Genomic DNA, 24135 nt, shown 5'->3' with positions numbered 1-24135 from the left:
CATTTCACAGATCTGGACTGTCTGTACATTGTGTATGTTGAGTCTGGTTTCAACTTACAATGGTCCAGAAAAGACCATTGTATGTTGAGGCCATTGTAAGTTGAGGGATCACTGTATATATAAATATATCCGGGCATGTTGGGAGTTATAGTTTTGCAACAGCTGGAGGCACCCTGGTTGGGAAACAATGGTTTATGTAGAGGACAGGAGCTTCTTCAGAGTCCTATACAGTACACACAGTGTCCCAAATGGAGCCGCCCTTACTTGGTGTCCAAAGGAGCAGCTAACCCTGGCACAGGTAAGGAGTAGTACAGAACTTGTAGTTCCTCCCTGTACTGTAGGGGGCGCTACCAGACAGCCAGTCAGTGCTTGCACCTCAGTAATACAGGTGATTTACCAGTACAATGCCCATTCTGATTGGTCGGTTCCTCCAGTTGTGACATGTTTCCCAGATCTGGACTGTCTGTAGCATCATTGTATGTTGAGTCTGGTTTCAGGTTACAATGGTCCAGAAAAGACCATTGTATGTTGAAACTATTGTATGTTGAGACCATTGTAAGTTGAGGGATCACTGTATGTATAAGTATACTACTCCTTCCACCATTTATTATCATGTTATTAGAAGTCTAAAATTCTGGTCTTATGAATAAATAAATAAAGTTAGTGTTTTCTGATACAAAGCTCCAAATTTCTTATAAGGACATTCATGTAAAATATAACATTCTGCCTACCTACAGCCACCACTAGATGGAGCAATGACTGCATATTGTCTTTTTACTGTTCAATCTATACAGTAATGTCTATTGCAGGTAGGCACCAGTTTATGTTTCTTTCATGTTTCTTTTACAGAAGGTTAATAAAATGCCTTTTTATTATTTTATACAGTCTATAATGAGACAAAATAAGAACATGATGCCTCTCTCACCCTTTCGCCAATCTCGGTTTGGTCTCCGTGTGGTAAGAGTTCCAGGTCCGGCAGCAGAGCACACGCTTCCAGAACTCTCTCATATAAGGACTTATTCATTGGCTGACCAAAGAGAATGTTCTCCTGGAATAACGCATTCTGTATCCACGCCTGCTGCGACAAGTAAGCCACTGAGCCCTAGTTGTAAGGTAAAATAGAATTTGGATTTAAAGGGGTATTCCAGGCCAAAACTTTTTTTCATACATCAACTGGCTCCGGAAAGTTAAACAGATTTGTAAATTACTTCTATTAAAAAATCTTAATCCTTCCAATAGTAATTAGCTTCTGAAGTTGAGTTGCTCTTTTCTGTCTAACTGCTCTCTGATGACTCACGCCCCGGGAGCTGTTCAGCTCCTATGGGGATATTTTCCCATCATGCACAGCTCCCGGGACGTGACATCATCATTGAGCAGTTAGACAGAAAACTTCAGAAGCTAATAACTATTGGAAGGATTAAGATTTTTTAATAGAAGTAATTTACAAATCTGTTTAACTTTCCGGAGCCAGTTGATATATATATAAAAAAAAAAGTTTTTGCCTGGATAACCCTTTTAAACATTAGTAGATGCTTTAAGACGTAAGTAACAGTTACTGAAAACACACTTTATCAAATCTACTGAGTAACACTATACAATAATTATTAGGCCAAAAAGGGACCCCAAATCTAAAAGAATTTAGGAAACAAATCTGTTTGTTTGTAAAAAAGAGATTTTAAGGGAATGTTTCACTTTCTGGTCCTGGGAACATACACAGCAAACCAGAGTATGTGGAGAGTAAAAAGCATCCAAGTCTTCAGGGAGGGCAGATCACACAGACTGTATAGTATCAGAGTAAAGACAGAGATGAAGGCACAAAAAGATGGAAAGGATAAATAATATAGATTGTGTATGAATACAGAGAAAGGAAAGAACCGATGACTGTGTGGTGGGGTTGGTTTTAAAGAGTCACAGACTCCTTAGCATCAATATCAGCAAAAGGCAGAGGAGATCTTTCAAGGGCTGTAGAAGGAAAAAAAACAGTCCTGGAATGAAGTTGTACTGATACATGAGAGCTAAGGAAGGCAGCAGAATCCTGCACAGAGTCCTCACATTTATTTATAGGGGGAACATCCACATGAGATAACCGACACTAGGAGAAGGTCTTAAGGGGTACTCCCCTGGAAAACTTTTTTTTAAATCAACTGATGCCAGAAAGTTAAACAAATTTGTAAATTATTTCTATTTAAAAATTGTGATCCTTCCAGTACTTATCAGCTTCTGTATGCTCCAGAAGAAGTTATTTTCTTTTTGAATTTCCTTTCTGTCAGACCACAGTGCTCTCTGCTGACACATCGGCCCATGTCAGGAACTGTCCAGAGCAGGTTAGGTTTGCTATGGGGATTTGCTCCTACTCTGGACAGTTCCTGACATGGACAGAGGTGTCAGCAGAGAGCACTGTGGTCAGACAGAAAGGAAATTCAAAAACAAAAGACCTTCCTCTGTAGTCTACAGCAGCTGATAAGTACTGGAAGGATTAAGATTTTTAAATAGAAGTAATTTACAAATCTCTTTAACTTTCTGGAAACACCTGATAAAAAAAAAAATATCAAAATATCAATGAGGCAATGGAGATTGCATCCTGGAACTTAGTGGTTATCTTGGGTTAAGAAATAAAAATAAAAGTTGCATTATTTTTCGAGGACTTTATACTGTATCAATGGAGTGTGATAAACTGAATAAATCAGATATTCTGGATTACTGAATCAAAAGTAAAGAACTAGGTGAGAACAGGCAGCCTGAGGTTTCCTTAAACTGGGGAATCTCTTCTATCCCTCTCTCCTCTTTCTATGCTGGAAGTCATGCCAGACAAGAAGTCTGGATTATAGGGTGTCTGGAAGGATCTTCACACTACAACATTAGTCATATAACATTTCTTTTCTATGAAATGTATAAAATGTATGAAGCAGTGTTCTGTATGCAGGTTACACAGGGACTTGTCTCATTCACAATGCACAGGAATCTGACATAGAAGAAATCTTACATTTCTCTGAACTGTTCCTTCCAGTTTATTTATCTCCCCAAGAATTGCAGATAGTAAAGACGACTTTCCAGATCCAACTTGGCCAACAACAGCAACCAATGAGCCTTCAGGAACCTTAATATTAATGCTGAAAAGAAAAAGTCAGATTAAGTTATTGTGCTTTCTGGGGTTCAGAGTTAATACATAAAAAAAAAAATAAAAGTACAGGGTGGGCCATTTATATGGATACACCTTAATAAAATGGGAATGGTTGGTGATATTAACTTCCTGTTTGTGGCACATTAGTATATGTGAGGGGGGAAACTTTTCAAGATGGGTGGTGACCATGGCGGCCATTTTGAAGTCGGCCATTTTGAATCCAACTTTAGTTTTTTTCAATAGGAAGAGGGTCATGTGACACATCAAACTTATTGGGAGTTTCACAAGAAAAACAATGATGTGCTTGGTTTTAATGTAACTTTATTCTTTCATGAGTTATTTACAAGTTTCTGACCACTTATAAAATGTGTTCAATGTGCTGCCCATTGTGTTGGATTGTCAATGCAACCCTCTTCTCCCACTCTTCACACACTGATAGCAACACCGCAGGAGAAATGCTAGCACAGGCTTCCAGTATCCGTATACACTGCTATATACTACTATATACACCGCAGGAGAAATGCTAGCACAGGCTTCCAGTATCCGTATACACTGCTATATACTACTATATACACCGCAGGAGAAATGCTAGCACAGGCTTCCAGTATCCGTAGTTTCAGGTGCTGCACCCATCTTGAAAAGTTTCCCCCCCACACATATACTAATGTGCCACAAACAATAAAAAACCATTCCCATTTTATTAAGGTGTATCCATATAAATGGCCCACCCTAGTATGTAGTAATCTTTTGCTGCAATAGAAAAGTGAAACAACTTAATGCTACACAAAATGATGTATAAAAACATAATCTGTCATGCACAACAAATAAGCATATAAATCAGTGTACAGCATAAAGCACAAATGATACATAAGGCCTGAATCAGTTCTATTAGTAAACATATGAACCCTAAACCTCAATACAAGTAAATCACAATATACACAAGCATCGTGGGAATACTGAAAATACATTCACAATGTCTTATTACGTTTGGTGTATATGTCCTGGGAAAGATCCCTGCGCATACAATATCCTATCAATAGACCAATAGAACTCTATTCACCAAACAAAGGTCAAAAACACAGACCTGTGTGTCCGTTATGCATTGGCATAGCCTTTGCTTAGCTGTGTCCCGTATCCAAAGGATAGGTGATACGTTTCTGATCGGTTTCCTGTATAGAAGACGGCTACTCTCATGCTCTGGCTTAGATTATGATTGACTGAGTGGGCTGCCACCAAAGGCCGTTTCTAAGGGTGGGGGCAGGAGTGTACAGAGGATGGATAAGTAGCCAGCCCCTGTACAGAAGATTGCAGGGGGCTCAAGTTAAAGAGTTTCTGTCAACAAATAAAACGTTTAATATAGTGTTCCTTGTGTAATTAGCAGACACCTTCCTATTCACTTGCTTTTAAAAATATCAACATAAATATGTTTAAAATGTAATAGAGAAAATGGCCACTAGGTGGCTCTGTTCCATTCCCTGCCACAATTAATACAGTGAGTTTGGTCTCCTCCCGGCCTGGCAGGAGACCAAACTCAGGCAGTGCTTCTCTGCACTGAGGTTGATTGACAGCTGTATAGAGCCTCACTGAAACATGCATAGAGAATCACTGAAAGCTGCATAGAGCCTGAGGTCTTCTATTCATCACAGCACTGCAACAATGTAAGGGCGGAAGTAGTCCCCCAGCAGGCTTCAATGATGTCACGCCTGCTGGGAAACGCCACTTTCTCCTGCTGGGAGATTGCACTAAGTGAGCAAGAATAAAGGTAAGATACAGAACTTTTTAAAGATTTGAATTTTTTAAGGGTGGGAGGAGAGTTAGGAGTAGTTAGGGAACATAGCCTAAGTTAGTTTAGAAAAGTTTATTTGGTGACAGGTACTTTTTATGGACCCCCCACAATCAGTAACTTATCCACATATCCTGTGGATAGGAAATAAGTTTTATTTTCCTTGAGAACCCCTTAAATCTTTAAATCTTTCATGTTTAATGTTTACTACCTTTACATGTGATAACTACTTGTCTGGCCATCTGATAATCCAGATCAGACACATATTAGGCACCCTAATGCCAAATTAAAGGAGGTGGTTCGAAGAATATAACTTAATAATAATATAACCTATCCAAAAGATAGGTGATAAGTCTCTGTTTAGTGGTGATCCAACCACTGGTACCCCCATCAAGCATGAAAACAGAAGCCATGAATGCCCCTGTCTGAATGAAGCAGTGGTTGAGAATGCACGTTGCTTTTTCATTCACACTCTATGTGCCAGAATTCGGGTCGCCACACATTATACACTGAGTTCTGTATAAAAAAAATGATGCTCTGACTGATATAAATATCTAATTAGACATTAAAGGGGTATTCCGGCTTTATACATCTTATCCCCTATGCAAAAGGATAGGGGATAAGATGTATGATCACAGGGGTCCCGCTGCTGGGGATCCCCGTGATCTCGGTGCAGCCCCCGGCATTCTGTGCCAGGTGATTCCTCCGTGACGGGGACGTGGCATCACGGCCACGCCCCCTTGTGATATCATGCCACGCCAATGGGAGGGCCCTCGTCTGCCCCCGTCTTGGAGGCAGCGCCCAGCACAGAATGCCGGGGGCTGCACAGAGATCACGGGGGTCCCCAGCAGTGGGACCCTTGCGATCATACATCTTATCCCCTAACCTTTGGATAGAGGATAAGATGTATAAAGCCGGAATACCCCTTTAATTAGTACATTTTTTAGACCTATTTAGAAGTGTCACTGTCATTTGTTGAAGTGCCTCAATCTCCAGCTGTCATTAAAACCTGACTCGTTCACCATGGACTCTCTTGTAATGTGTAATTAAAGAGTTGAATTTGGCAGCTGGCGAGGCAGTGGAACGCTTGGTTCTGTGTCAGCTACATTTTTTTGGGTCATGCAGGTTGCACGAGCCCAACATAAAGTGTCATCACATTCCTCTCTACGACCTCTGCATATAGGGCCGTCAGTACTTGTGAGGGCTCAAAACTGCGGCAACCTTATATACAGAGGTCGTAGATGGCCTTTTGGCTTGAAAGCCTTTAGCTTTGATAGCCCACAAGACCATCTTTCTTACTCTTTCAAAATGGAGGGTCCATTTGTTTCCCATTGAAAGGATGCAGCAAGGAATCCAATTGCGTGACCTGTAGTCAAGATATAATACATTAAAAAGGGTGTGTAAGTGAAATACGATTAAATAGAAAATGTGAGTAAGGGTAAAGGCCCAAATTTATCAAACTGTGTGAGAGAAATAAGTGATTTTCCCACAGTGACCAATCACAGCTCAGATAACGAGCTCTGGTAAAGTGAAAGCTGAGCTGTGATTGGTTACTGTGGGGAAATCACTCTATTTCTACTCTCACACAGTTTGATAAATCTGGGCCTATAAAATGTTCACTTACTTCCTTTATAGTTGGTTTCAATACTTTCAGGGTCAAGTTCTTCACCACAAAGAAAATGTTCAAGTCTATTTAGAGAAACTCTAGTCTAGGAAAGAAACCAGACAACTGGGGTTTAATTTAATTCACTGAGTATATAAAGATCTACAACCTTCTAATATACATTGGGGGAGATATTCAAAAACTACCGTCATTTCTGTTCCACCGATATTAATAACACTTTTTTTTATTTTCTCCTCACATTTTCAAAGTTCTCTAAAGCAGCTTTGAAAATATGTGAGAGTTCATTTTTGTGCCACTTTTGTTTTTTTTTTCCCACCCCAATTTTTTTGTTTTGTTGCAGCCATATTGTTTTTGTTTTTTTGCGCCATAATTGCCGAATTGGCAGTTTTGGCACAAAATTTTACATCCCAGAAAATACTGGCAGAAATATCTCACGTAATATTCCATGAATACTAGTGCCCAGACAAGCGATAACTGTATAAATCAAAACATTTCTAGGGCTTAAATGTTAGTTCCGGTCCAGTGACCATGAAAAATAAATATATATATATTTTTTTAAATAATATTTTCCACTAATAAATTCTTTATTTTTCAATAATTGATTAAATAACACATTTTCCCAAAAAAACTGAAGAAAAAAAGAAAAAAGAAAAAATACAACCATTTCTGTGATTTCTACACTAGCAAAAAGCTGGTGTGAAATTTTTGATGTAAAATGAACTCTCACCCCTTTGAAAATATAATGTTATACACAAAATTTACATAGCCACGCCCACTTTTGCAAAACTGTTGTGACTAGTGTAAACCTTGGATAATTCTCATGTAAAACACTTTGAATATCTGATGTAAACTTTTTCATGCCAAAATTTAGCGAACACAAAATTTTTGACATGAAGAGTTTTCAATATGCCCAAAATGTTTTGATATATCAACATTTTTAAAGATACACTGTACATACAGTATATAAGCAAATACAGACTCATAGTAAATCTATAAAGTTCATACAAAGCTGGCCCCGCCCCACACAGACATGTTATAAGACATACAGTATGTAAGCAAATACAGACTGGGCATGGAGGTCTGAATACCCAGTTTTCATAACCTCTTAAAGGGGTACTCCACTGGCCAGCGTATGGAACATTTAGTTCTGAACGCTGTGTGCGCGCTGCGGGGGTCAGCCACGCAACTCGTGACGTCAGGCCATGCCCCTCAATGCAAGTCTATGGGAGGGGGCATGGCGCCCGCCACGCTCCCTCACATAGACTTGCATTGAGGGAGCATGGCTGACCCTCACAGCGCGCACACAGTGCTCAGAACTAAATTTTCCGTACGCTGGCCAGTGGAGTACCCCTTTAATGACCAATAAAACACCTTTTTCAGGCCGGTGCTAGAATAAGGAAGTGTGGCTTTCTGGTGAGGCGATTGTGGGAGCCCGGCTGTACAGTGAGGTAAAAAAGTATTTAGTCAGCCACCAATTGTGCAAGTTCTCCCACTTAAAAAGATGAGAGAGGCCCGTAATTTTCATCATAGGTATACCTCAACTATGAGAGACATAATGAGAAAAAAAAAAAAACATAAAATCACATTGTCTGATTTTTGAAGAATTTATTTGCAAAATATTGTGGAAATAAGTATTTGGTCAATAACAAAAGTTAATCTCAATACTTTGTTATATACCCTTTGTTGGCAATGACAGAGGTCGAATGTTTTTAAGTCTTCACAAGGTTTTCACACACTGTTGCTGGTATTTTGGCCCATTCCTCCATGCAGATCTCCTCTAGAGCAGTGATGCTTTGAGGCTGTCTCTGGGCAAGACAGACTTTCAACTCCCTCCAAAGGTTTTCTATGGGGTTGAGATCTGGAGACTGGCTAGGCCACTCCAGGACCTTGCTTGGGCTGTGTTTTTCGGATCATTGTCATGCTGAAAGACCCAGCCACGTTTCATCTTCAATGCCCTTGCTAATGGAAGGAGGTTTTCACTCAAAATCTCACGATACATGGCCCCATTCATTCTTTCCTTTTCATGGTTCAGTCGTCCTGGTCCCCTTGCAAAAAAAAAAAAAAAAACAGCCCCAAAGCATGCTGTTTCCACCCCCATGCTTCACAGTAGACATGGTGTTCTTTGGATGCATCTCACCATTCTGTCTCCTCCAAACATGAAGAGTTAAGTTTTTACCAAAAATTACTACTTTGGTTCCATCTGACCATATGACATTCTCCCAATCCTCTTCTGGATCATCCAAATGCTCTCTAGCAATCTTCAGACAGGCCTGGACATGTACTGGCTTAAGCAGGGGAACACGTTTGGCACTGCATGATTTGAGTCCCTGGCGGCATAGTGTGTTACTGATGGTAGCCTTTGTTACTTTGGTCCCAGCTTTCTGCAGGTCATTCACTAGGTCCCCCTGTGTGGTTCTGGGATTTTTGCTCACCATTCTTGTGATCATTTTGACCCCATGGGGTAAGATCTTGCATGGATCCCCAGATTGAGGGAGATTATCAGTGGTCTTGTATGTCTTCCATTTTCTAATAATTGCTACCACAGTTGATTTCTTCACACCAAGCTGCTTGCCTATTGCAGATTCAGTCTTCCCAGCCTGGTGCAGGTCTACAATTTTGTTTCTGGTGTCCTTCGACAGCTTTTTGGTCTTGGCCATAGTGGAGTTTGTAGTGTGACTGTGTGAGGTTGTGGACAGGTGTCTTTTATACTAATAACAAGTTCAAACAGGTGCCATTAATACAGGTAATGAGTGGAGGACAGAGGAGACTCTTAGGCTTGTTTCACACTAGCAAATTACTCCGTTTAGCAAGATCCGTCGCTAGTTCCGTCACTAGTTCCGCCCTAAAATCAGCTGTCACCGGCAGTTACAAAATCCTACACATTCGTTAGAAAATCCCAATATAGTCTATGGGATTTTTCTAAGATCCGTTTTAATCCGTTCATGAACTATTTTCTTCCGTACTATCTTCCGTCACAAAATAACGTCCGTTATCAATAACGGACTTGTCAGGATCCGGACTAGTGGCTGGTGAGAACACTGGAGGTGGATCCTCTGTGCCAGAGAGGCGATGACGCGGGTCGTACTGGGGAATCGGTTCTAAGCAGTTACTGGTTTTCACCAGAGCCCGCCGCAAAGCGGGATGGACTTGCTGCGGCGGTAACTACCAGGTCGTGTTCCCAGTAGTGACTCGACCTCTCAGGCAGCTGAGACTGGCGCAGTACACAAGGACTAGACAGAAGCGGGGGGTTTAGACGTAGCAGAAGGTCAGGGCAGGCAGCGAGGTTCGTAGTCAGGGGCAACAGCAGAAGGTCTGGGTACACAGGCTAGGGAACACACTATAACGCTTTCTCAGGGCACAAGGCAACAAGATCCGGCAAGGACGGGAAGGGGAAGTGTGTATTTATGTGTAGGGCGAGGATTTCTTTTAACGAGAAGACATCAGAGGAGCCAGAGACAGGAGCAGGAACGGTGACCTTGGGGGAAAAGCGGTTCAGAATGAGAGGTTTGAGAAGGGAAACATGAAAAGGAGTTAGGAATATGAAGATGAGGAAGATGGAGTTTGTAGGAGACAGAGTTGATTTGACTTTTGACTCTAAATGGCCCGAGGTAACGTGGACCCAGCTTGTAGCTAGGGACACGAAACCAAATATATTTGGCAGAGAGCCACACTTTGTCACCAGGGGCAAAGACAGGAGGAGTTCTCTTCTTATCCGCATGTCTCTTCATTCGAGAAGAGGCCAGTGAGAGCGACTTTTGAGTCTCTTTCCAAATCCAGGAAAAGTCCTGGGTCAATTCCTCTACGGCAGGACCTCCAGATGAAGTGGGAATGGGGAGGGGGGGAAGCGGGTGACGGCCGTACACCACAAAGAATGGAGACTTGGCGGATGACTCAGAGTCTTTGAAATTGTACGAGAATTCAGCCCAGGGTAACAGGTCAACCCAATCGTCTTGGCGAGAGGAGACAAAATGTTGCAGGTAGTCACCAAGGGTCTGGTTCACTCTCTCCACTTGTCCATTGGACTGCGGGTGGTAGGTGGAGGAAAAATTCAATTTAATCTTCAATTGGGTGCAGAGTGCTCTCCAAAATTTTTAGATGAATTGAACGCCTCTATCAGAGACGATATGCGTAGGCAGTCCGCGGAGACGAAAAATGTGCAAAAAGAATTGCTTCGCCAACTGTGGCGCAGACGGAGGCCAGGAAGCAGGACAAAATAAGCCATCATGGAGAATCGATCAACGACCACCCAAATGACAGTGTTGCCATGGGATACAGGAAGGTCAGTGACATAGTCCATCGCTATATGTGACCAAGGCTGTTCGGGCACCGGCAGGGGAAGGAGAAGACCCCCAGGCCTCTGGCGAGGAGTTTTGTCACGTGTACAGGACCGTACAAACTCAGTCACATCTTTTTCAAAGGCAGGCCACCAATAGTGTCTGACAATCAACTGAATGGATTTTTTTATTCCAGCTTGACCCGCCAAGTGGGAGGAATGACCCCATTTGAGAGTCCGGAGGCGAAGACGTGGAGGGACAAAAGTTTTTCCTGGAGGAACAGGCACCAGAGAAGCAGGAGCAGCAGAGATCAGACACTCAGGAGGGATGATGTGTTGAGGAAAGGCTTCAGCTTCTGTGGCATCGGTGGAACGTGATAGGGCATCTGCCCTGACATTCTTGTCTGCAGGACGAAAATGGATCTGGAAATTGAAGCGGGCAAAGAACAACAACCACCTGGCCTGGCGAGGATTTAAGCGCTGGGCGGACTGTAGGTAGGACAGATTTTTGTGGTCAGTGTAGATGGTGATAGGGTGAAGGGATCCACCCAGGAGATGTCTCCACTTCTCTAGAGCCAACTTAATGGCCAACAATTCACGGTCACCAATAGCATAGTTCCTTTCAGGAGGAGAAAACGTTTTAGAAAAAAAAACACAAGTGACATTTTTTCCTTTAGCGTTTTTTTGAAGAAGAACCGCCCAGGCTCCTACCGAAGAAGCGTCTACCTCAAGGAAGAATGGTTTCAGAGGATCGGGCCTAGTCAAGACGGGAGCAGAGGCATAGGCGGCCTTAATGCGAGTAAAAGCTTCTTCCGCTTGGGGAGGCCAGGATCTCGGATTCGCATCTTTCTTTGTCAGTGCCGCAATGGGAGCCACGATAGTGGAGAAGTGGGGGATGGACAGTAGTAATTAGCGAAGCAGAGAACCTCCGCTCCTGGTAGTTTAACTCTTTACATGACGCAGTCAAATCATGACCGCTGAAAGTGAAGAGTCTTCGCACCATTTTCCCCCTCATCGGTTTCCATGGCCGTCGGGGGTACTTCTGAAAGCCCCCAGTACTGGCACGGATGCTTGTGTACCCAGCCATATGGCACAACACAGCCAGGTACATTCCCTGTCAGCATTATCTTGACAGGCTGAATACACTGCACTAGAGAACTAGTGTAGTGTAGTGTAGTTTGGCAGCGAGCCGGTGATCACTGTCAAAGTGTGCTAGTGGGACTAGTAAAACGTAAAAATAAAATGTTAAAATAAAAATGTCTTTCAATACGAGTCTTCAAAAAAATAAAAAAATAATATGCAACATAGCACCGTCAGGCAAAAAAAAAAACAAAAAAAAAAAACTTATGGGCCTTATACTGTGGCGACATTAATAAATATTTTTTAAATGCTATCCCACGTAGAAGATGTAATGTTACTTTTACTGCACATTGAATAGCGTTACTTTAAAACACAAAAAGGAATGACAAAAATCTATTTTTTTACAATTTACCCAGCAAAAAAAAAAAAAAGAATACAAAGGAACCAATAAAATATATGACCTTCGAAATGGTGGCATTAAAAAGTACAACTTGTTCTGCAAAAAAAAAAAATAAATTATAATTTGATAATTGAAAAGGGGATAAAAAGGAAAAATAAATAAAAAATTGCTTGGGCATTAAGGCATGAAGGGAGTAGGGGTTAAAGTATCAGTATCACTTTATTTTACATACAGCCAGCAAAGAACTTTAAGACAGAAAGATGATTTGTATAAGGCATACTGTAAATTACCTGAACTACTGATGAGATGACGGTGGGCAAATCAAACAATGGCAGACGCAGGATATTAAATAAGGATATTGTAGTGAAAACCTTCGATGCAGTGAGGACATTGGCTTCATCCATTAAGAAATATACTCCAAATGTTGCAATAGAAACCTAAAAAAAAAAAAAAAAAAAAAAATATTTATAAAAAACAAAACAAAAAGAAAGACATTTTGCATTTTGGAAATGACAGTATAAAAATGATACTTGTATACAGCTTTTAAGAAAATTACAAGCACGGGACTTTTTAAAGGGGTACTCCGCTGCTCAGCGTTTGGAACAAACTGTTCCGAACGCTGGAGCTGGAAGCTTGTGATTGCCCTGCCCCCTCAATGTAAGTCTATGGGAGGGGGGCGTGATAGCCGTCACGCCCCCTCCCATAGACTTGCATTGAGGGGCAGGGCATGTCGTCATGAGGGGGTGGGGCTATGAAATCACGAGCTCCCAGCGCCGGATCCAGCGTTTGGAACAGTTTGTTCCAAACGCTGAGCAGCGAAGTACCCCTTTAATAACACTGCAGTTGACTCCAACTGGACTACAAAAATCTTATGTAAAAACATTGGACTCGCCCAACATTTATGTTCACTTACTATAGTGATGTAGATTATAGGGACAAAATTCTGTGAAGATATATTTGATGTGCAGGGTTTTATGCTGCAGATTTCAATGTAAAATAACTGATTGAACGCGGCTTCAAACCTGCAGCTTCAAATCCTGCACATCAAACCTGTGCAGGATATTGTACATGTGAATACATCCTTAGGGCTTGTTCCCGTAGGCAGATTTGATAGTGAACTTGCAGCACATTTCCTACTGAGAGTTTGAATGCGGGCAGGCTCTCTGCCGCAGACCCAATTAACTTCAATCCGGAGAGCTCATCCCCAATTTAAACTTGCAGCAGAAAAAACAGCCCTGGGGCTAGGTTTACACGGCGGAATTTCTGAGCAGAATTCTACTGGAAGATTCTGCTCGGAAATATCGCTGCAGCAGAATCCCATTGATTTCAATGGGATTCAGCTGCACTGTACACACAGCGAAATTTCCAAAGCAGATGTTTCTGCCGCGGGCAGATGTGGTTAGAAAGAAGAAACCAATCATGTTTTACACATTTTTTATGTACTGTAAATGTGTTGACCAAATACAACTTGAAAGCATTTCACATTACATATTCGGTGCAGCAAGAATTAAACAAGTCCTCTGCGGACAAATATTGGACGGAAAATAAAATATTATCACTACAGTGAAGTAGAAGTCAGTGCGTGGCACTTACCAGAAATGGAATACAGGTCAATGTCAGCATTGAGAAGGTGGTCAGGTAACCTGAAGATTTTAGTACTTCCATTTCACGTTCCCGAATATCAACCACTTTCCTTTGATAAGAAGGTTCCCACGCGTAAAGCTTTAATATCTGCAACAATTCGGCAACAGAATGGGTCAAGAATCTTATACTCTACGTGGTCCATAATATTATGTACATTTCGTTTGAGAGGGTCCCTCCCAACTATACATTCAGATACCTCCACAATGGTATTCGGACATATACTGTGACCTACCCGTGGCGTGATTTTAGACTTTCATCGATCAAAACATAATCTACTGCATTGGCTCCAAATGGTGAGCCTCTAGATGTTGCAAAACTACGACTCCCAGCATACCCGAATGCTAAGAGTAGTAATTTTGCAACATGTAGAGGTCCACAGTTTGAAGCCCACTGGTCTACAGGTTACCATGCTTGGTCTGTTATGGATAATAGATACAACATAAAGATCATTCTTCTAAGATGGTGCTTGAATCCTGTTCTGTGCCCTGTGTGACCATCCCCTTTTGGCACAGAGAAAATATTATGCAATGATTACGTAAGGTAGTCTGCTAACCAATTAGTAGGCTTACACAATGTGCTATGCCCCACTGAAGGATATACACTGCTCCAAAAAATAAAGGGAACACTTAAACAACACAATATAACTCCAAGTCAATGACACTTCTGTGAAATCACACTGTCCACTCAGGAAGCAACACTGATTGACAATCAATTTCACATACTGTTGTGCAAATGGAACAGACAACAGGTGGAAATGATAGGCAATTAGCAAGACACACCAATAAAGGAGTGGTTCTGCAGGTAGTGACCACAGACCACTCCTCAGTTCCTATGCTTCCTGGCTGATGTTTTGGTCACTTTTGAATGCTGGCGGTGCTTTCACTTTAGTGGTAGCATGAGACGGAGTCTACAACCCACACAAGAGGCTCAGGTAGTGCAGCTCATCCAGGATGGCACATCAATGCGAGCTGTGGCAAGAAGGTTTGCTGTGTCTGTCAGCATAGTGTACAGAGCATGGAGACGCTACCAGGAGACAGGCCAGTACATCAGGAGACTATGAGGAGGCCGTAGGAGGGCAAAAACCCAGCAGCAGGACCGCTACCTCCGCCTTTGTGCAAGGAGGAGCAGGAGGAGCACTGCCAGAGCCCCACAAAATGACCTCCAGCAGGCCACAAATGTGCATGTGTCCACTCAAACGGTCAGAAACAGACACCATGAGGGTGATATGAGGGCCCGACGTCCACAGGTGGGGGTTGTGCTTACAGCCCAACACCGTGCAGGACGTTTGGCATTTGCCAAAGAACACCAAGATTTGGCAAATTTGCCACTGGCACCCTGTGCTCTTCACAGATGAAAGCAAGTTCACACTGAGCACATGTGACAGACGTGACAGTCTGTAGACGCCGTGGAGAACGTTCTGCTGCCTGCAACATCCTTCAGCATGACCGGATTGGCGGTGGGTCAGTAATGGTGTGGCATTTCTTTGGGGGAGGCCACACAGCCCTCCATGTGCTTGCCAGAGGTAGCCTGACTGCCATTATGCAAGACGATGCTAGACCTCATGTGGCTGGAGTGTGTCAGCAGTTCCTGCAAGAGGAAGGCATTGATGCTATGGACTGGCCCACCCGTTCCCCAGACCTGAATCCGATTGAGCACATCTGGGACATCATGTCTCACTCCATCCACCGACACCACGTTGCACCACAGACTGTCCAGGAGTTGGCAGATGCTTTAGTCCAGGTCTGGGAGGACATTCCTCAGGAGACCATCCACCACCTCATCAGGAGCATACCCAGGTGTTGGAGGGAGGTCATACGGGCACATGGAGGCCACCCACACTACTGAGCCTCATTTTGACTTGTTTTAAGGACATTACATCAAAGTTGAATCAGCCAGTAGTGTGGTTTTCCACTTTGATTTTGAGTGTGACTCCATATACAGACCTACATGGGTTGATAAATTTGATTTTTATTGATAATTTTTGTGTGATTTTGTTGTCAGCACATCCAACTATGTAAAGACGAAAGTAATTCATAAGATTAGTTCATTCATCTTAGTGTTCCCTTAATTTTTTTTGAGCAGTGTATCTTGTGTGTACATTATACAATAAATAAGAGAACCATTTTGACTCACTTCTTTGTCGATGTGATTTTTCTCTGTGCACATATTATCTAATTTTGCTCAGGACATCAACCTAGAGTGGTCACTTGGAATGCATCCAAAACAGGTCTGTTTTATAATCATGTATGTTTTGTTTACAAAAGCATTGTCTACAAAACATTTACATGATCTATGCCACCACAGCAGAAATTAGGTATAACACAGTCTATCCACGTCCTAATGCATAGATATGTAAGTTCCTACAGAGCAAGAGACGCTCTTTGTAGGAGATCTTCTCCCTAGCTTATAGATGTGGGTCATGTATAAGGGATTCCTTCTGTCAACTCAGAATTCCCTAATATAGGATTCGAAAATTGGTGTCCTAAAGTGGTGGGAGGATGAAGTCGTACACATGTATACATTTGTATGGGGCAGACCACCTATACCTACAAAAACACCGAAGTCCCATTACTTTTCCCCATACCTTTATTCCATGTAAGATTTCATTCAATAGTTTGATGCGTTGATCTTTACTCTTTAAGTGACTTTTCTATGGAAAGAAAACAAAATAAAGCAACTACTTGATGACTTGGTTTTACACACAGACAGGATAACGGAATGGGTCTTCTTTATGATTTCTGCCTCTGAGGGGCGGATACATTGGCAGAATCTTAAAATGCTTAGATGGCCACGGCCCAATTTAATTCAAACACATTGGGGGAGGTTTATCAAAACCTGTCCAGAGGAAAAGTTGCCCAGTTGTCCATAGCAACCAATCAGATCGCTTCTTTCATTTTTACCAAGGCCTCTGAAAAATGAAAGAAGCAATCTCATTGGTTGCTATGGGCAACTAAGTAGCTTTTGCTTTGGACAGGTTTTGATAAATCTCCCCCATAATGACTATTTCGGGTCTATTTCCGAGCATATATGAGATTTGGCTCACACCAAAAAGCGTATCAAACCATGCTTTTCAGCTCTGAGCCACAACTCTGGTATGCACGGAAAATTACCGGAATGTAGGTGGTTGAATTGAATGGGGCCAATGCAGATCCAAACACAGATACATCAGCAGTCAATGTTGAGATTCTGCCCATGCATCCATGCCTTGGAGGTACAAATCATAATGTGAACTCAGCCTTAGATGAACTCATATGGTATTCTTGTTATGGATATTATCTTGACGGTGGGTTCACACTGCGTTTTTAGAAATATATTAGAAAACTGTGCTCATACAATACCTTTAACTGCTTAACTTTGGCAGCAATATATGCATTTAAAGGTATAATTAAGACAAGCACAGCCATTCCGGCCAGAACCGACGGCCCAAGCTCCTGCCACAGGAAGATGATAGCCATGAAGATCTGGAATGGAGCCGACCACAGCAGGTTGAGGTTCACCGTCAGGTCCATGAGCTGCTGTGCATCCGAGGACATTAAGTTTACCAGCTCGCCCGTCGTAAACCTTCTTCGTGTAGAATTGGCCATATTTAAGGACTAGGAAGAAAACATGTTTATTTTTTTAGTTTTAATTAAAGAGTAAAGAATAGTACAGTTCTGCATTGTAATGTTAAACAGGACCCGAGGTCAGTACCACTTACGGTAACTCATTTTGTTAAAAATAATGAAAACCAAAATTAGGTGATTTAAAAGCATCACAGAAATGTTGTAGCGTTTCTGCTATGGTTTTAAATCATCTAATTTTGGTTTTCATTATTCTTAACTATGTGAAAAAAATGTTGGACTTTTAACATTTTTGGGGATCTGGAACCTGCACGTTTTTCATTATGGATCTGTTCACACCAATTATGCAGCTTGGATCTTTGTACTGTGCTTCCTAACCATCACTAGATCCTCTGATCCACAGTGGCTAAAAGGCGGTGAGCTGGTCTATTCAGTACTAACTCATTTTAATACAGTATAAATGGTATATATGTCCTTACACTAAAATATTGTGTAAAAAAAATATTTTTTTGCTATATATATTTATATATATTTTTTTTATTGTGAATTGCAATTTTTATGAATTTAAGTGGATTTTCTAAAAACATGTTTTATTAAAATTTTAAAAATAAAAAAAAGTGTATGTGTTTTTTGGAAAACCAGAGGAACAGGGGGAGGACCGGGGAGGTACATGTAATTATTCTAAAGAAAGGCATAGGAACAAACATCCAAATATTAAGTGAGCACCCAAAGCCATTTGCCAGTCGATATGTGACTATTGAAGTGCCCTAGATAAGGACAGACTTTATAGTACTGACACAGAAATACTATAGAGAAATATAGAATCACCTCCCCTCTCCTTTATATACCCAAACCCTTCCCTTAATTCATATTCTAACTCACTATTGGAAATCAACTCTTATACCTCAGGTAGAAGTTATTTCTAAGATAAACTATATTCACATATAAAAGGCTCTTGGCCTACAACAGACATTTATCCCGTTTCTTTAACTCAATATGGCACCTATGACAATCACTGGCGTAGCAGTGGGGCCCATTTAGATTAAGAGCACCCTAGGTGCAACAAACTTTATTTATTTTTTGCCCAGTAAAACACATGGCTGCTCTCGAGAATCACCCCCCCAGCACCGTAAGGCCCCCTCCTCAGATCACTGTGTAGAGGGCCTAGCTCCCGGTCAGTCCCCCGGCCAAAAGTATTATGAGCCGGGGCAGGGACACTACCGCTGTAAAAGCAGCAGAAGTCTGTGCGCAGGCACACCCTGACATCACGGACGTGTCCCTGCCCCGGCCGCACAGCTCCGAGCAGGAGGCAGAATCGGGATCTTCACTCATGGCTGCAGCCTGCCGTCCATGCCTCCTGAATAAGGAGCAGAAGGTACGGCAGGAAAGAGTAGAATAATAGACATTTCTTCTTGAGGGGAGGGAAGGGAAGCTGGGTGGATGACAGTCCCCATAGAAAACATATGCTGCTCTGGACAGTTCCTAAAAAGGACAGATGTCAGCACTGTGTGCCAAAAAGAAAATAATTTCCTCTGTAGTATTCAGCAGCTAATAAGTACTGGAAGGATTAAGATTTTTGAATAGAAGTCATTTACAAATCTGTTTAACTTTCTGGCACCAGTTGATTAAAAAAAATAAAAAGTTTTCCACCGGAGTACCCCTTTAATGCTTTTCCCCAGCATAATTGAATCAGCAGAATGAACGTGCACCCAAAGAACGAACATGCTTGTTTTTTGGGTGGATGTCCATTCTGTCGACGGAATTCCACTGGACTGCATTGCCATCTATAGAGACGGTGAACGGCGAAGTGGTCCTACTGCCAAGGGTTTTGTCATTTTTGCACTTCTGTTCTTTCCTCCCAACCTTCTAAAAATCCTAAAAGCTTTTACTTTTCCGTCTACAGATCCATATAAGGGCTTGTTTTTTGTGCCACCAATTGTACTTTGTAATGACATCAGTAATTTAACCCAAACAATTGTATGGCGAAAAAAAAAAAAAAAAAAATGACATTTTGTAACTTTTGGGGGTTTCCGATTCTATGCAGCATCTGTAAAAAAAATGACACCTTCTCTTTATTCTGTAGGTCCATATGATTAAAATGATACCCTACTTATATAGGTTTGATTTTGTTTTAATTCTGTTAAAAAATTATAACTTTATGCACAAAAATTAGCATGTTGAAAAATTTCATCTTCTGACCCCTATAACTTATATTTTTTGTATACGGGCCATAGGAGGCTCATTTTTTGCACCATGGTCTGTAATCTTTACCGGTACAATTTAAAAAATGTATTTATTTTTTTTTTTTTTAATGGGACTTTTTTGAGCGCTTTTCATAATTTTTTTTTTAGGATATACAATGTGACCCAAAACATGCAATACTGGACTTAAAGGGGTACTCTGGTGGAATTTTTTTTTTAATCAACTGGTGCCAGAAAGTTAAACAGATTTGTAAATTACTTCTATCAAAAAAAATCTTAATCCTTCCAGTACTTATTAGCTGCTGAATACTACAGAGGAAATTATTTTCTCTTTGCAACACAGAGCTCTCTGCTGACATAATGACCACAGTGCTCTCTGCTGACATCTCTGTCCATTTTAGGAACTGTACAGAGTAGGAGAAAATCCCCATAACAAACATATGCTGCTCTGGACAGTTCCTAAAATGGACAGAGATGTCAGCAGAGAGCACTGTGGTCATGATGTCAGCAGAGAGCTCTGTGTTCCAAAAAGAAAATAATTTCCTCTGTAGTATTCAGCAGCTAATAAGAACTGGAAGGATTAAGATTTTTTTAATAGAAGTCATTTACTAATCTGTAAAATTTTAGGTCACCAGTTGATTTAAAAAAATAAATAAAAATTCCGCCCCTTTAAAGTATTTATTTTTATATATATATATATATATATATATATATATATATATATATATATATATATTATTATTATTTTTATTTTATTTTTTTTACGCATAGGCTATTGATTGTGCTGTTTAATTTACTTGATATGTTTATAGTTTGGACATTTACGTATGCGGCCGTACCACATGTTTAACCCCTTAAGGACTTAATGACTCAAACATTTTTTCGCTTTTGCACCTTCATTTTTTCCTCCCCCCCCTTCTAATAAGCATAACTCGTTTAATTTTGCACCTACAGACCCATATAAGGGCTTGTTTTTTGCATCACAAATTGTACTTTGTAATGACATCACTTATTTTAAAACATAATATGCTGCAAAACAGAAAGAAAAAACTTATATGTGTGGTGAAATAAAAATAAAAAAAGCCTTATTGCAACTTTTTAGAGCTTCCGTTTCTACGCAGTGCACTTTTCGGTAAAATTGACACCTTATTTTTATTCTCAATTTATATAGGTATTAAATTTTATTTTACTACTTAAAAAAAATCATAAATACATGCACCAAAATTACTATTTTTAAAATTGTCATATTCTGACCCCTATAACTGTGCCGTGGTCTGCAGTTTTTATTGGTACCATTTTTTTTAGATGGGACTTTAAGATCGATTTTTATTAATATTTTTATGGTACATGAAGTGACACAATTAAAAAATACCAATTCTAGACTATGGTATTTTTTTTTATGTGTACACCATTATCTGTGCAGTTTAGCTTCCCTTATATTTTAATAGTTCGGACATTTATGCACGTGGCGGTACAACGTATGATTATTTTTATTTTTTACTACATTATTTTATTTTAAAAATGGAAAATGGGGGTGGGGGGATTAAAACTTATTAGGGAAGGGGCTAATTCACATTTATCAATTTTTTTAAAACAATTTTTACTGTTTCTTTTTAGTCCCTATAGGAGCATAGCATTGATCAGTGTTCTCAGTGCTCTGCTGCTCCAGCCTGCATGGCAGGCTTAGAGCAAAAGAGAGCTGATTGGACAGCAAGAAGGGAGGAGAGTACCCTCCCACTGTCCTCTCAGCTGATCGGGACATCATGATTTCCTCCGCTGAGCTGCCAGGACACTTTTACTTTCAAAGTTGATCAGTGCGTCTAAAGGTTTAGTGCCGGGCATCGGTCCGATCGGCGGTGCCCGACATCAACCCTGGGTCCTGACTGCTGATAGCAGTCGGGACCCAAGGGGTTTGAAGCGTTCTTTGCTTGTGAGAACGCTTTAAACCCTGATAACGGGACTCAGGGCGTACAGGTATGCCCTGAGTCCTTAGGGACTCAGGAATGGGGGCGTACGCGTACAAACTGTGTCCCCAAGAGGTTAATATGTTTATGTTTATTATTGTTTACATTTTTAGTTTTTTTATGGGAAAAGCGGGGTGATTCAAACTTTTATTAGAGAAGGGGTAAATCAGATTTATTAACAATTTATACTATTGTTTAGTCCCCATAGGGGACTATTAAATGCAATCATTAGATTGCACACACTGTTCAATGCTGTGCTATAGCAAAGAATTGATCAGTGTTATCGGTACTCCATTGCTCCAGGCTGCTAAGGCTGACTGGAGCCTTGGAGAATCGATTGGACGGTGAGGAGGCAGGTAAGGGCCCTCCCGCTGTCTTCTCAGCTGATCGGGACATTGCGATATCCCTGCGATGATCCTGATCAGCACCGCTGAGCTGCCGGCATTGCATTTTCGGCATTTTAGAGGCCGCAGTCAACTTTGATTGCGATGTCTAAAGGGTTCATGTTGGGCATCAGCCCAATCGCCGATGTCCGGCATTAGCCGCGGGTCCTGGCTGCTGATAGCAGCCGGGACTGAAAGCATATGAAGCGAGCTCCTGAGCTTGCTTCATAGACCTTCCGTACGGCCGTGCCATATATATATATATATATATATATATATATATATATATATATATATATATATATACACACACACACACACACACACACACACACACATACGGTTCCCAGTCCCTGACTCAAGGACTATTACAGCAATAATTTGATTTCAGGGTAGAATATTGTTTGCAGACTGTAATCAGAGAAGTTGTAAAATTCCTTTAGCCAAACCCATTGTGATACTTTAAACAAACAATATAAATGATTAATGTCGGCTGTATGTATGGCCGCACCGGGTTACATCACCGAGGGGCGAGTCACAGCTGAACGCACACAGGCCGCATAAAGGTTAAGCATCCACCTAGAAACTGAGCATCTGATGTCCTGTCATTTCTTTTATCCCTTTTATAATGGAGACTTTAATAAGAATTTGGCTTTATTAAAGAGATGAAGAACCTTTTTTTTTTTTTTTAGTTCAGTATCCAAGAGCAGATCTTACAGTGTTTATTCTCCCTGCGGTCTTTTTATCTGCAGCTTTAGGGAGCAGCTGAATATATAGATCAGTGTTTCCCAACGAGGGTGCCTCCAGCTGTTGCAAAACTACAACTCCCAGCATGCTGGGAGTTTTATTTTTACAATAGCTGGAGGCACTCTGGTTGGGAAACACAGATATAGATCATTATATATACAGATCTGCTACAGAGCATAATGCCACTAGGCAGTGGTATTTACAATTCACACTGTATATAATTAATCGATCAAAGACAATGGGCCTCATTTACTAAGAGTGAAGTGTAGTTTTCTAAGTGGGTTTTAATTTACAACAGGTATTTTTTTCATGGTATTTACTATTGTATCTTGTATTTGATGAATATTCCTACACTTTGCTCTTAAAAGGACATCTGCAGCGGAGAAAAAACGTATCCCCTATCAACAGGATAGGAGATAAATGTCTGATCGCGGGGGGTCCCGCGTGTCTGGATCTCCCGAACAGGGCCCTGGCATTGCCGCCTTGTGTGCCGGCTAATGCGCGTATCGTCAAGCTCACTGAGCTCGACGGACATGACCCCCTTCATACTGTTCTATGGGAGAGGCGGGGAGGCACGAACGCTGCATTTCCGCCTCTCCCATGGAGATACATGGAGGGGAAGTGTCGGCCGCAACGTTATGCTGCGGCCGACACACCTTCTGCATGGGAGAGCCACGGCAATGAGATTGCAGGGGGTCCCAGCGTTTGGACCCCCTGCAATCATACAGACACTTATCCCCTAGATTTCCTTTAATACACATGCTCTGAGCTGTTGGGTTTTCCAGAACTCAAATCCACCACATTTTATGTGGAAACATTAGTAAATTTGTAGGTTTCTTGCGAAAATGTAGGTTTTTATAGGAGACACGCCCGTTTTCCCTGATGGCAAAGCCCCTTTGTAAGGTTTTCTGCGTAAAGTGGAGACTTGGTAGGGTTTTTTGTCGGAAATTCTGCCACACGATATGTGTAACACAAATATCTTCAAAATCTACTCGGAAAAGCCTCAGTAAATGAGGCCAAATGTTTTACAACCGAGGCCAAAACATAATAATTCTTGGGGCTCATCCCTGAACATAGTACATGATAACATTTTACAAATTTACCTCAATTTATCTTTCAATTTGTTACCTGAACATTAAAAACTGAACAAAAAGGGCTACGATGAGTTATGTTGGTAAACCAGAGACTGAGGCAACCATAGAAAGGCTTGTGCAGCGTATGAACTCTCAAAGCTGTGTCTTAGCAAAAGCAGGAGGACACTAACTGAGGGGCCTCACCAACTACTGTTGGCACTTCATCAACCAATGGGGGAGCTTCATCAACAACTATGAGCGCTTCATCAACCAATGGGGGAG

General features: G+C 41.3%; 2 protein-coding genes across 2 annotated transcripts in view; one reads left to right on the top strand and one right to left on the bottom strand.

Moving 5' to 3' along the window:
• The window catches only part of LOC130357055 (multidrug resistance-associated protein 1-like), a 78442-nt gene that overhangs the window by 37592 nt on the left and 16715 nt on the right, over positions 1–24135 (bottom strand). Inside the window, exons 6-13 of the mRNA XM_056559380.1 lie at positions 17264–17518; positions 16510–16575; positions 13875–14012; positions 12572–12718; positions 6529–6613; positions 6204–6270; positions 2984–3110; positions 926–1102 (exon numbers count right to left, since the gene is read on the bottom strand). Of these exons, the coding sequence (XP_056415355.1) occupies positions 926–1102; positions 2984–3110; positions 6204–6270; positions 6529–6613; positions 12572–12718; positions 13875–14012; positions 16510–16575; positions 17264–17518 (1062 nt within the window). The remainder of the gene's footprint in view (positions 1–925; positions 1103–2983; positions 3111–6203; positions 6271–6528; positions 6614–12571; positions 12719–13874; positions 14013–16509; positions 16576–17263; positions 17519–24135) is intronic.
• LOC130357058 (stomatin-like) overlaps positions 958–24135 on the top strand; it is a 140658-nt gene continuing 117480 nt past the window's right edge. Inside the window, exon 1 of the mRNA XM_056559384.1 lies at positions 958–1087. Within this exon, the coding sequence (XP_056415359.1) occupies positions 1041–1087 (47 nt within the window). The 5' untranslated portion in view covers positions 958–1040. The remainder of the gene's footprint in view (positions 1088–24135) is intronic.

The sequence above is a fragment of the Hyla sarda genome, chromosome 2 (assembly GCF_029499605.1).
Source record: "Hyla sarda isolate aHylSar1 chromosome 2, aHylSar1.hap1, whole genome shotgun sequence".
Taxonomy (NCBI): Eukaryota; Metazoa; Chordata; class Amphibia; order Anura; family Hylidae; genus Hyla; species Hyla sarda.
The sequence above is the reverse complement of the archived record's forward strand: the minus strand, read 5'-3'. Positions and strand labels throughout refer to the sequence as shown.